Source organism: Poecilia formosa, unplaced genomic scaffold (assembly GCF_000485575.1).
Source record: "Poecilia formosa unplaced genomic scaffold, Poecilia_formosa-5.1.2 Scaffold376, whole genome shotgun sequence".
NCBI lineage: Eukaryota > Metazoa > Chordata > Actinopteri > Cyprinodontiformes > Poeciliidae > Poecilia > Poecilia formosa.
Window position 1 is genome coordinate 541,087 of NW_006800315.1, and position 13,868 is coordinate 554,954.

A 13,868-nucleotide genomic window follows, 5' to 3' on the forward strand; every position below is an offset into this window, starting at 1 on the left:
AGGGTTTACTAAAATTGCTATTATATTATTGTATGACACGGATAATCTACACATACATTTATACATGAGATTCCTGAGCGCAGCTGCACATGTGGGAACAGCATTATGTGCAAACATGTGGCTAGCACTGCTCCATCTAGGCACTTTAAGTAGGAGCCTCAGGCCATCATTGTATGCCACATAAAGTTTGTGCAGGCTACTTTTTTTGTATCTTCGCCATAGATGGGCTGTGTAAAATGAAGTGCAAAAAACTTTAAAAAGAGCTACCTTCACAGAGGATGAACACATACCAAACTTTCTGATCAGAATATTAGCCTGTGCATACATCATGCAATACTGCCTACAAATGTCACGATCATCAGATAGGTCATCAGTTATGTAATGTCCCAAATATAGTCTGACTGGTTAGTGCTCCGTTTATGCAGCTCTCCCTTATGAGATATTAAAAGTTATAATTTTGGCCGATGATGTCACCAGCCGCCCCCATTTTGCTCCAAACATAAAAAATTTTGCTTTACCGATGTTATGTTGCCTCCACCAACTGGTATGTAATGTGGACCACGTCACCCAAGGATTATATTATACAAATGACTAAATCTGATTTTACTTTATTTGGTGCTTTCAGAGTTTAAGATTCAGCCGATCACATTCACCCAATTAGGGTGAATCTTACTCTAACTGTATTGATTATGCCACAACTTATACTGTAGTCTCTTTTCTATAAAAATATAGCAACATCAATTGCATAAAAACGACACCGAAAACAAGACCTACGTGAGAGGAATGTGCTGGAAGACAACCAACTAAGAACTAAAACAGGAAGTACAGCCTGCAGCAGGTGAAATTAATCGTCCCCTAATAAGGGTCTTTAAGACTATAAGTCTTTATTTTCAATTATTCAGAAAGAAAAATGAAAACATCAAGTAAAATTCAGATCAACTTCTGATAATGACATGATTTAAAAATAGAAAAACCAAAATACAGATGGATGAAACAAAACGATCCACATGATGAAGATGAAAATGTTTAAGTAAGAAGTTTCGGTAATTAATCTAGTTAAAGTGATTTAGTTTGGTCCTAATTTAAATAATCAGATTACAGCCAGTCTCCCAGTCGGTTTTATCGCTGAGGCAGTTCAGATTCTCCCCTGCAGGGCGGCAGTAGTGAGTCTCATGCTGAAGGACATCATCCTGGTCCACAGACAGGACGATGTCCTTGGTGTCCATTTTTTCACGCTATAATCCTTCACTCCACTGATGACTTACAGATTTTCCTGGGAAAACTAATTTCAGCTTTTATTGTGATTTTTAGTGTGATGAGCTGATAACCAGTGGCCGTCCCTAAGCTTTTTAAAACTGAATGAAAATAAACCAACATTGTCCTTTTTGGCAGCTCTGTAAGGATATCTCTAAAAACAGTAAATGTCCTTATTGCTGTTTTGTCTTTTTCCAAACCGTCTTTGTTCGTCTAACAGCCCTTTAATTTATTTCCTCTCTCTAATGTTTGGTGTCTGATTTTTTTTGTTTTCCTTTTGGTGCCTTTCAGCGTTTTGTTTTTCTGTGATAAGCTCTGCACTGGTGGAAACATGATACATAGATACATTTGACCTCGAGCAGCAGATGAGGAGGCTCGTGTTTTCAACCATTTGAGTTTGGTGGATCAACTGGTCGAGTAATGTCCAGCTCCAGAAGAAACTGATCAATGATCAATGGTCACACAGTCCAATTTGCTTTGCTACATCTGGCCACTGTGTTTGTGTTGCTCATGGTGAAGCTGATTTATTCTGTTGGTTCATTGATCAGATGATCAGATATTAAACGTTGTTTTCATTGTTCCTTCATGATTTTCTCGTCTGTCTGTCCAACCACAGCAGGAAGTCTGCACAGCCTTATATAGACACTTCCTGTTTCTAACAAACCGCCAGGCTTTGCTACGTGACGCTTTAGCAGAGAACAGCAGCAGGTGTGTGCGTCCACATACTTTATTCATGTTAGGGTTAGGTTAATATATTTGAATCATGTGCAGTTTGGATTATTTGTCATTTGCAGCTGAGCATGAAATGTAGTGGATGGCGGTATTTCCTGTGGGAAACTTCCTCACAAGGTTTTTGCAGATTGAATCTATAAGTTTACTTTTACTACTTTGTAGACATCGAGAGTTACTTTTTCCATAGATGTATTTCTTTCTTTCTTCATCTGCACAGTTACACTTTGGTTGCTGGGTTTTAGAAACAATCTAAAACCCGACGGCCTGCTGGAACCTCCAGTCCTCTGAACGATTGGCCAGACCTGCAGTCGCGTTGCTCAGAGACGAACAGGAAGTCTTCCATGCACAACAAGTCAGTGTTTATGTTNAATCCACAAAAACAAAATCCAAACATACAGGCAGCACAGAGAACGGAAGGTAAAAGGTCCATGACTGAACAGACTGGCACAGAGAACAATGACAGACGACATTAGACGAGGACCCGACCAGAGAAACAGGACACAGGTGGACTTTGTTAAGGAAGAATATTCTAAATTAGTTAACTTTGGAAAAAGTCTGGCTCTCTCTTCCTCTGGATCCCAGGTTCTCTCGGCGGGCCGCGTGTGGCCACAAGGAAAACAACAATGCGTGTTGACGTCACAGAATTACAGAGTTTAATCCAATATAAGACAATACATAAACTTACACCAGAAACTGCAGAACAACGGAGACATACATTCATTTACCTGACATAAATGGAAAGAAGAAGAAAAGCAAAGACGTGCAAAGACATCTTTGGAGAGTTGCAAGAGCAAATCTTGTTACTTCTGTGTAGAAAGTTTTATCTTCTTTTCTTTAATTTATTCAAATAAGGCGTATCTTTGCTCATCCAACCAGGAGCTATCTCTGACCCTCTATCTGAAGCCAGAAACTCCTGCCGTGTTTACGGCCTTTCACAGATGAGTGTGAAAAGCTGGAACTTCTCCTGTATTGTTTTCCACACAGACAAAAGGCAGTTCAAACGATCCTAGCAAACCATCTGCTGTAACTACAGGTAACATAAAGGTCAATAGGCCAGAATAAGTTACTAATTTCAAAACCACAATTAGGCCATTTGAATCAAGACATGTTAAGTTTTAAAACTAGCTTATTTTAAATTTATTTTCTCAACAACTTAAATACACAGGGAAGGTAATTAGGGAACAAGACACACCTGGGAATCAATCTTGGGGGACGAGACAAGAAACCGCAGAGACTCAGGGAAACAAAACCTAGAAAATAAACACACAAAAAAACTCAAACGCTCACATATGGTCTGTGTTAAAATGTTAGCACTTATGGGGCCTGAAGGTTTGAGGGGCCTTAAACAGCTGCTTAAGGCCCCTCATACTCAGGTGTACTGTGTGCATTCCATGAATGGTGCAGACTGTTGTGTCAAGCTACTTATTACCTGAAATTCTCTCCTGACAAATTCCTTTATTTCACACAATCTTAATGAGAACTAGCAAGTGTGATGAACTATTTGGGTGCCTAGCTCCGTTTCTTCTACATCTGAGAAGCTTTAACTCGCCTCTCAGTGCAGACAGAGAAAGGCAGAGACATGTCGGTTCATCCGGCAGACAGTGAGCCGCTGCCTGGAGCAGCGCCGCCTCCTGCTGCGGGCAGAGGAGCAGCAGGAGGCGGCGCTGGCTTTAGCTGTAATCAGGGAACCTTTTAATAAGCTCTGTTTATTATGTTCTGAAAGCACAATTGTGATCAGTGTAATAATTTGTGCATCAGTCGAAAATGAACACATACCCGATCATTGTTCCTTGTCGTTGTTGGGAGGAAAAAATAAAAGTCGGACTCAACATATCGGACCACCTCTCTGCTCCGGTGCTGATAAAGAAGTCTGGGATGATGTCTTGGTTTTTGTTCTCATAATTCTGCATAATTCACCATGTCAATATTTGCGTGAATATATAAAGCCTCAGGGCCGAGGAGAGGCCACTACAGGGGCAGGTGCTCAAAAAAAAGGGCCCATCGAACCGCCTTCTAGGACAGAATATTAACAAAGCCACACAGCTTTGAGTTTAATAAACAATGATACATTACAAAATAGTGAGATTTACAATCAAAGCTAAGGAACTTCTCTATATAGAGCATACAACTTTGCATATGTAAGATATCCATCCATCCATCCATCCATCCATCCATCCATCCATCCATCCATCCATCCATCCATCCATCCATCCATCGATTTTCTTTACACCCTTGTCCCCTAGTGGGGTCAGGAGCTGCTGGTGCCTCTCCAGCTAACGTTCCAGGTGAGAGGCGGGGTCACCTGGACAGGTCGCCAGTCTATCGCATGTAAGATATTTTATTAGTAATTTCTTTCTGCAGGTCTATTTTGTTATAGGAAACTATTGCAATATTCAAACCCGCAATTTAGCGAGATATGTAAATCAGAGTTGGGGCCTTTAGTTTGCTTATGACTTGGGCCGGCTCTAAATGTGATCAGCATTGCATCATGTTTTTAGATCCACTGGTTGATTATTCAAACAAATATTCTATTTATTTTGAAAGTCAGTCGTTGGCCTCGTTTTCTCTCTTTTTGCTCCATTTTAGTTTGTCTTATTGATTGGCTTCGTTGGTTGAAAAATGTTTAAATGATGTTTTCCTGAGACTCCCTCCAGGTTCCTGAGTGGACCTCCAGGCTGAAACCAGACCAGGCTAACTGTGATTCTCCCTCTCAGGTGTGGACAGCTGTGAAAAGTGGCTGAGCTGCAGGAACGAGTTCCTCCAGAAGTACCTCCACCAGGTGCTCACCCAGCTGCCCTCCTGCCCCTGCTCCTACCCCTCCGAGGCCGTCTACGGCGCCATCAGCATCCCGGACCGCAGGCTGCGCAGGACGTACCGCTGGAGAGACGCCAGCGGACCCAAAGAACGGCTGGACATCTACAAACCTTCGGCCCGGTTCTGCGTCCGCTCCATGCTGTCCTACGACAGCCTGACGCTGGGGGCGCAGCACTGTTGCTATGACGACCGGATGAGGCTGATCACACGCGGCAAAGGCGCCGGAGCGCCGGACCTGATCGGCGCGGAGTTCTCCCCGGAGCTACATTACCAGGTGGACGTCCTGCCCTGGATCCTGTGCAAAGGAGACTGGAGCCGGTTCCACTCAGCCAGGCCGCCCAACAACGGGCTGACCTGCCCGGAGAACCCGGCCGAACCGGCGTTCCAGACGGAACTCAGAGAGGCCCGGGAGTACTGAAGGCCGGTTCTGAGAGACAGAACAACCCGTCCAAACCTGAAACCATCAGACCTGAACGGCTGTGTGTGTGTAGGAGCTTATTTATTATCCAGGGAACATTTACTATCAAGGACCTTCGTAGAGCGGCTGAACAGGAAGCATATTATGTTAACTGTAAAATGTCATTATTATTATTAATATGAGTGAAATGAAGCCAGTGTCACATAACACACTAATACTTGAAACCAAAATATTAATTTGTACTTCAAGAGCTTTTATTCATTCCTACTGCTGCGAAAATAACTAATCATTATATTATTTAGAGTCCCCCCCCCCAAGTGATTTTGTTATGTAGACCAACACAAGCTAGAATAAAGTCCTATTTAATGCTTTGCTTCTTGTAGCTCTGATGTTAGCCAGGCTGCCTGCTCCAGTAGTTCCTGCACTCAGCCACTGCTTTAAAACACATTATTTCAATAAGAGCGATAGGTGGCGCTCTGCTAGTTGTTGGCAGTGACAGAATAGCTGATATTTCTGATTTGATCAGAATTAGCTTGAGGTTCCAGTTTGTCCAACTGACTGATTTTAAGGATTGACTGACTCCTCCCACGTCAGCTTTCACCTCCTTTCAGCTGTTTTGGCGTCAGAGTTTCTCCTCCTGAAACTGAGGCTGTCTGATGAAGATCTCTCTGATAGATTTGAGTTTTAAAGTCTTTCAGTCGATTTACAGGAAAATGCTGACACTATCGCCCTCTTTCCACCGGCTCTACTTCAGCATCTCGTCTGGGCTCGGTTTCGGACTGACCGCGTTTCCACCGGCCCAACTTGGCTCTGTAGCAGGGTGCTGCCTCCTAGTGGCGGGGGGTGTAGCGCCCCGCCTCCAGGCGCTGTGTGCTGCGCTTCGTTACGATGCGACCTAACGCGAGTTTTTCTGATGCAAAAGAAGAAGAAAGAGCTGAGCAAGAAAATGCGCCGGTGGGAGGAAAGCAGGTGGCTCAAACGGTGCAGGTGAGCTAACGATGATTTTTGTATTAAACTACTATAAAACTTGTAATAGTGCCGAATATACATGTGCATTATTTCAATAAGAGCGATAGGTGGCGCTCTGTTAGCTGCCGATCAAACAGAAAGTTACAACCTTGACATGATTTTTACCGAGAAATCGATCAGACCTCCAGTCCTCTGAACGATTGGCCAGACCTGCAGTCCCATTGCTCAGAGACGAACAGGAAGTCTTCCATGCACAACAAGTCAGTGTTTATGTTCTTAAACTCAATATCACCTGGGATCTGCAGGTCTGCCTCTGGACACTAAGGAAACAAAAAAGACCCAAGCAGCTGAATGTTTTAGAGTAGCCTAGTCAAAGTCTGGACTTAATTCCAATTGAAATGCTGCAGGATGACCTTAATCAGGTCACTTTTGCTGGAGAACCTTTTCTTTGTCTGAATAAAGTCAGTTCAGCAGAACAGTGTGGGTCAAAGGTCATCCTCAGGGATGTTATCAGTTGTTATCAGAAGGAGGGTCAGGGTGTCATCTTGGTGCAGTTTCTTTGTTTATTTCTTTGTTGATCTCAAACATTTAAGTTTTAAAAACTTCAGAAAATCCTGAAAACTGTTTTTCTTCACAATTTCAGAGAAACTCTGGCTGCTTCACAGAAGTCAGAGGAAAAGTATCCAAACCTTTCCATGAAAACATCTCAGAATGATCCTTTCTGACCCAGTCACTGTCTCCAGACTCAACACGCTGACCCTAATCCTGAGGTTCATTCACAGTCAACAAACAGTTTAAATCCTTCCTATCTGCCAACTGCCTTCATCTGAATTTGTCCTCATTTCCCAGCAGAACGCCTGCTGAGGCTCCAGATTTGAGCCGGTTTGCAGCCTGAAGATGGATCCTTCATGAACTTCAGCTGGACGACAGAAAGACTTTAAGAATCCGTCACGTGAAGGAAACTTGTAAATCATAAATCCCTTTTTTTCCTGAATCAAGGCGGCCAAATCACCACCTGATCTCTGGACACAAAAGTATTCTACTTTTATTTGTTCTGATCCAGTTTAGATTGGTTCCTGCCATCAACAAACAGTGAGGAAGCTACTCCTCAACCAGCACATATAGAGGCACAAAGTCCCTCCCTTCCCCAAATGGGGGAATAGTTTAGAGGCAGACATTTGTCTCTGAAGATTCCACACAGCATCTGCTGCAGCGATTGGGCGGACCACCTGTGGGCTGGAAGATGTCGACTGCCTGCAGCGTTTTCATTTGGCTGTAAGGAACGAAGCCAAGAAAGCGTTCCCAATACTCCAGACTCCATCGCGGAATCAGTTTCTCAAAGGGAGCCGTCTCACCTGAAAGGTTTGGATGACAAAAGTTCATCATTGGGGCTCTGCCCCCTACCCAGACTCTCCCTCTGGCCATTAGATTGCTCAACAATCCCATCACTAAGACTGTCTGAGACTGCTTGAAAATGCTAAGTTATATATATTTAGCAATTTAAGTCCAAGTGTTGTAAAATGGAGCCATTTTGTTCCACTGCTTTGGTTCAGTTAAAGTTTAAGCAAAGCTGAGCTGATCCTGAAATATTTCTCTGAATTATATCTCTATGGTTCTCTGCCCATCAGGAGAGAGAGCAACATGTTGACATCTCAACACCAGACACCTAAAGACGTTAGAGTTTTACTCTTATTGTTGCAAACTGGAGAATAAAAAGATGCTTCTGAAGACTTTCTGCAGCAGTGAGGGTGTTGATCTGGTGAAGGAGCATCTACGCTCTAACGTAGATCAGGGGATCTAGATCAGAATGGAAAGAACCAGATCTGGAGTCCAAGTATCTGAAGGGAGTCGGACCCTGGTCTGATCGAGGAGCTTCAGCTGCTTCAGCTGCTGCAGGCGTTCAGATGAATCATGATGGCCAGAGGCTTATTTCAAGGAGGAAGATTTCTTGTTACATGAAAACGTCTCCATGGTTACAGTTGTGTTGTAATTATTTGACTCAGTACCAATAGATATGCAATAACATTTTAGTTGTTTCCAGTTTATTATAAAATCTTCAAACACATCAAAGTTTTCAGGTTCGAATCAAAATGTGACATTTTTTTCTCCAAGTCTGTTCAGTGAATCATGTTTGATCAACTAATCTTGTTCACTGGTTCTTTTCCTAAATATTCCTCCTTTTACGTCACAGAGAGAATCGCTTAAAGCTGAGGAGTCCCACCTAAAAAGGCTAAAATAACATGTGGGGAAGTGATGTAGTTGGCAGCTTGTCGTTTCACAGTAATGCCTGGGGGGGCCAAAAGTCCAGCTGCAGGGATCATCAGCAGGGACCCAGGGCATCTTTAAACACTTCATGCAGTTTATTTCAGCTCAGGAACAAGAAATGATTGACAACACACTCAAGACAACTGCAAATGCAACAGATGAGAATGAAAGATTTAAAGCAGGAAACTGTGAATTCAGCGGTCTGTCTCCCTAACAGCCAATAAAACGTTTGAGAGGATCGCAGCGTTCAGAGACATTCATCACCCCAGTGCCGATTCACAGAAACGGACTGAGAACGGCTGAAAACCAGAATGGCTCCGGAAAGAACAGCATCGTTCAGTCGGCGTGACGTGGCGGCTGTTGGGGACGGTTGCAGTTTGCAGTTCAGTTCATTCAGTTCAGTTCAATTTAATTCAGTTCCTGATCAGGGGATATGGTTCCCATGGCAACGAGCTCTGAGACCTCAGTTTCAGTTTGACTCCAAATCCACAATTTGGGCATCGTATTAAAATGTGGAATTGAATAGATTTGATCATCTGCAGGACATCCTGACCTCTAGGCTCAACTGGCAGACAATGAAACTGGATTTTATTCCAGCTGAACTGGTAAATGACCAGTTGGGCCGTCTGGTCCAACTAAGCAGACTACAGCTCTGTCGCATTACTAAATTCAGATGCAGCAACATATTCTGCATCATGCTGTGTGTTTCAGAATAGATTTAAAGTTGTTTTTACTGGTGTTTGAAGTGTTATTAGTTCCAGTCCAAACGAAGCTACTGGGAGCCTCAGGATAAACTCTAATAGATCTAACAGAACAGACTCAGAATGAGCTGAACTGGGTCACTCATCTCTGTTTCTGTGTTTATCTGATTTTATGGCAGTCAGGGGTCAGCAGGGCAACATGATGTCAGGAAATCCAGCTGTTGCTGAAACTTAATGAGAAGCAAACATTTGGCTGTGAAGGAGGCCTGAGGAGGACGAAGGCAGCGACAGAAAAAGCTCATGTTTTTCTTTGCAGACTCACTGCTGGAGACTCGGAGGACGGAACGGATCAGAGAGACCAGCTGTAAACAATAATCACCACAAATCACTGATGGCTTTAATCTTTGTTTTATGACTGATTTACGTGACCTGCTGATGAGAAGGCATGAACAAACCTGAGATCTGCCGCCACAATCACAAAACAAGAAACATCAGAGTTTCATTTTACATCATGTCTTCCTGCCAAGGAGCTGTTAGTCATTCATTTCTGAAAACTAGGAAGGTGTTTTATTGCTGCGTTGAGGAGTCAAATTTTGTTGAGCAGACTGGAGTGAAGGCACAGATCAGAAGGTGTGTGAATAATCTGGTGAAGGAAAAATGAAAGGAAGTGTCTTTTATGTCTTGGCTACAACACTTTCCAAACTGCATCCATTTCTTCCAACATAGATCACATTTCCCGTGAGTGGACGCCTGGTGGAAACCAGTGGCGGGAAGGAACGTGTATCTGTACTTTACTTAAGTAGATTTAATAATGGATACTTTCTACTTTTACTCCACTACATTTTACAGTAAGTATCTGTACTTTCTACTTCACTACATTTCTACTAAACTGTCCCGTTACTCATTACATCCAAGTCGCGTTGCGCTTTTTGTCCGTTAAAATGTGACATGTAAAACACTGTACATTATATACATAAAGATATGGCTTATTTTACAAGATATGGCGACATGTAAAATAAGCAGCTTTCACAGACGGTGGGGACTTCGTCCAACTTTTACCGTCACTTGGAAGGAAAGCTTAAAAAAGGTAAGATCTGTGCTTTGGCAATTCCGATTTTTTTTGCCGGGCCGTTCACACTGCCAGTAAATGCGACCTGTATGCGTTCTGCTGTCTGAACGGGCAAACGACCTGAAAGTGTCCCGCATGCGCAGTAGAGGGCGCAGTAGCGTCAGCGTTCTCAGTGTTCTGCCAACCGCCATGAAAAGAAGAAGTGCTCAGTGTTTGCGGAAGTAAACATGGAGGCTAACGGTGGAGCTTAGCTTACATATTTGAAGTTGTTGTCCGGCCGGAGCAGCATATGAACAACTTAATCCTCATACAATCCGTCATGGTTGTTGTTTTTCTTCCCGCTTGCACGTATCAGGACGCAGAATAGTGAGATTTGTTGAGAATCAGCGACGTTCAGCTCGGATGAATGCGACCTGGACTTTAGGTCCAGTGACGTGGGTCAGGGGAGGCAGGCTCACCTGTCATCATGGAAAAATAATATATAATAAAATCATTGATATTGTTATTTTCGCCCTGTGGTTTGTACTATAAAGTATTTATTTTTTACTTAGCTTAACCAATTCTGATTATTTTTTTCTTCAAAATCGCTGGATTTTCGCATTTTCCCATTCAAATGCTCAGAAGCGAAGCCGGTGAGGCAGCAGGAAGCTGAGCCTCACCTGGACTGATCAACCTCTCTAACTGCACTGGCTGCCATTCTATGAGAGCAGCTCCTCCTGTCTGTACGCCGGCAATGAAATGGCTAAGAAACATTTAATATATGGACTGATTTTCCATAATTTAGCTTATGTATATAATGTAGAGTGTTTTTTTGTCACTAACTGTGTGTGTATCGTGTTTTGTGTGAGGAGGATCGATCAGAAACGGCAAGTACAGTGATATATTTGTTTTCTCCTCTCTTCCGACGTAAACATGAAAGTCTACATTTCTACAGTTAAACAGTTTTCTAACGTAGATTTTCAACTGAAGCAGGAGATAATAACTAAAGGAAGACCAACACCGGAGCTGAAGGTTTTGCTTCGAGACAGTTTGATGATTCTCAAACGGAGTAGAAAAGACATGAGGATAGACTTGGCTTTGGATGAACGGAGATTTTATGCAGAATTAGCGGTGCATGGATTTCATGGATACATAAAGGTAAGACAGCAATAAGATGTTTTTGTTTAGTTTTTAATGAAATGTGCGTTTTGTGGGCTACAGTTTGTATGTCTAAATAATTCAGTAAAGTAGAAGCGGAAGCTAATCTACCACAGCAATTATTTATTAATTAAACATTAAGCCTAAAACGTCCTACAACAACAGACTGAATGTTCTGTGTGCAAAATTCTTGAATGTTTTTTGGTGTTAAATCCTAAAACATGAAGTGGCATTGTTGTCAGTTGCTATGGCAACGAGCCTGTAGCTTGACGAATACAGATCACTTTGCAGTGGATCATAGCACAAAATTAATATTACAAAATTACAAAATACAAAATTTAACTGAGTTAACGCGGCTATGGATGACATGTAAATGATTAGTCTTTTTGCCCCCCAGCGTTGTGCCTGCGCGAAATTTCCGTAGGTCCAAATACATGCATGGTGTCTATATAGTCATAAGTCAGTGGCTCACCAGCAATGAACCTCACCGCACGTCACTGGTTAGGTCGCATTTGAATCGGATACGTATCGGATGTAGGTCGCATTATGTCAAAAAAAAATCGGAATTGGGTCACTTCAGTCTGCAGTGCGAACGCACCCTCTGCGATTAAAAAAAGTTGTCACTCATGCGCTGAATTATTGTGTGGAGGTGTTGACTGAGGTGTCGCATATATGGGACAACGCTGTGACCAAAGTGCAATATAGTGATATGACATTCAGGAACGATCCGATTCTTCTGGACGGATCTTTACTAAGTCCTATAGGACAGAAGCCTCACAGAGAGCCGTTCTTTGTTGGTCTGTATACACTGCAGTAGCTATTATTTTATATCATTAATATATAGAGAGATTTATTTAATTAACAAATAAATAAATCATGAACATAAGAACGCAGAGCATGCTCATTGCTCTTTATTTTCGTCACCTGTCATGGCGGCAGACTTTGCAGCAGGAGGGAGGATGAAAACAGTCACCTGTCACCACTTCTTGCTTGTTGTGCCTTGGACAGTGTTCATAGTTGCTATGATTAATGGTACAGACAGTTGTGGTTTCTAACATTGGCAATATGGGCAACTGCCCAGGGCGTTATTTTTTTAGGGATGGAAGAAGACCTCTGCGGATCTACAGAGCACAGAGATGAAAAGCAAAACAGAATGAAGAAGAGTTTGATACTGGTTAAATTTATTTCAGCTCCAAGTATTTAATATCTAGGTGTTTTTATGAGAATGTGGATCTTTCAGATCAATTTGAGAAGCAATTTTGATAGGTGCACTTAATTTTATTGTGTCATGTAGCGCGGGGTGCTGGTCTTGGTCTTGATTTGGTCTCAGGTTGGGTGGTCTACTCTAGACTACAACTCTGCTATGTGGCTCCTTGGTTGCATGTCCTCCCCCACCTTTCTGTTGGATTTCTTTCAAAATAAAAGCCACTAGTGGCAAAAAAAGTGAAGTCCATGCTATGTTAGGACAGGAGACAAGATGTTTCCATCCCTGAAATTATGATGCATAGAATCACATGTCTAAGTCTAAACTATGTTACAGAGTAAACATAATACTCTGTATTATGTTTACATAATACAGAGTATTATGTAAACATAATACTCTGTATTATAGAGATTAAATACATAAAATACATAAATTTTATGTATTTTAAATACATAAAATAAAATATTTTATGTATTTAAAATATTTTAATGTATTTTAAATACATTAAAATGGGACATTTCTAATGTATTTAAAATTAAATATGATCGATTAAATACGATCTTAATATTAGTAATTAGGTAATGCATTCAGCACGTACTTTTCCTTTTAATACTTAAGTATTTTTAAAAGCCAGGACCTTTTTACTTTTACTTAAGTAAAATGTTAATGTGGTACTTTTACTTTTACTTGAGTACATTTTTGTCTGTGTATTTGTACTTTTACTTAAAATGAGACATTTTCATATTTATTTCAGGCCCACAAGGGTTTATTTCAGTTTGAACCTGAGACCGCAAGCCTACATTCAGATTCAACAAATGCAATGTTGACATCTAGTGGTAGGAAGCAGAAGTGACTGAATGAAACTATTTAATTGGTTTCTTTTTGTTAGAAACCAATCTACAATTTGCGAGGCAAATTTTGTATTTGTGTAGCAACATAGGTTATTTATAAGGATACTGCTTGGATGCAAAGAAAATAATTTTATAAAAGAAATAATACTTATAACAACATACTCACTTTCAGTTATATCTTCTTTTGATTGGAGTTTTAGTTTAAGGGTCATAGTTTTGTTTTTATTGGCCGTAAAATAGCGCAGAATGTATACAGCTTTTGGAAACCTGAATAATAATCAAATACTGTTTACAGATAATGGCTACTGGGTGTTCAAAATATTAATTGGGGCCTGCCCATAGCAATGCATAGGGAGAACAGTGACTGCCTCCATGCATTGCATGGCAGGCACCTATTGTTCTACACCTAATAGAATGTCTATTATAGATTATTTATTTTTCTTCCATCACCGTT

At 41.6% G+C, this 13,868-nt stretch overlaps 1 protein-coding gene and 1 long non-coding RNA gene across 2 annotated transcripts in view; both read left to right on the top strand.

Moving 5' to 3' along the window:
* LOC103154207 (isthmin-2-like) overlaps window positions 1-6,130 on the top strand; it is a 12,202-nt gene extending 6,072 nt beyond the window's left edge. Inside the window, exon 6 of the mRNA XM_007575411.2 lies at window positions 4,701-6,130. Coding sequence (XP_007575473.1) covers window positions 4,701-5,218 — 518 coding nt within the window. The 3' untranslated portion in view covers window positions 5,219-6,130. The remainder of the gene's footprint in view (window positions 1-4,700) is intronic.
* Window positions 6,131-8,224: 2,094 nt separating this feature from the next.
* On the top strand, window positions 8,225-9,977 carry LOC107833382 (uncharacterized). Its single transcript, XR_001659127.1, has 3 exons — window positions 8,225-8,265; window positions 8,379-9,783; window positions 9,880-9,977. It is a non-coding gene; the product is annotated as an uncharacterized LOC107833382 (long non-coding RNA).
* Window positions 9,978-13,868: the final 3,891 nt, after the last annotated feature.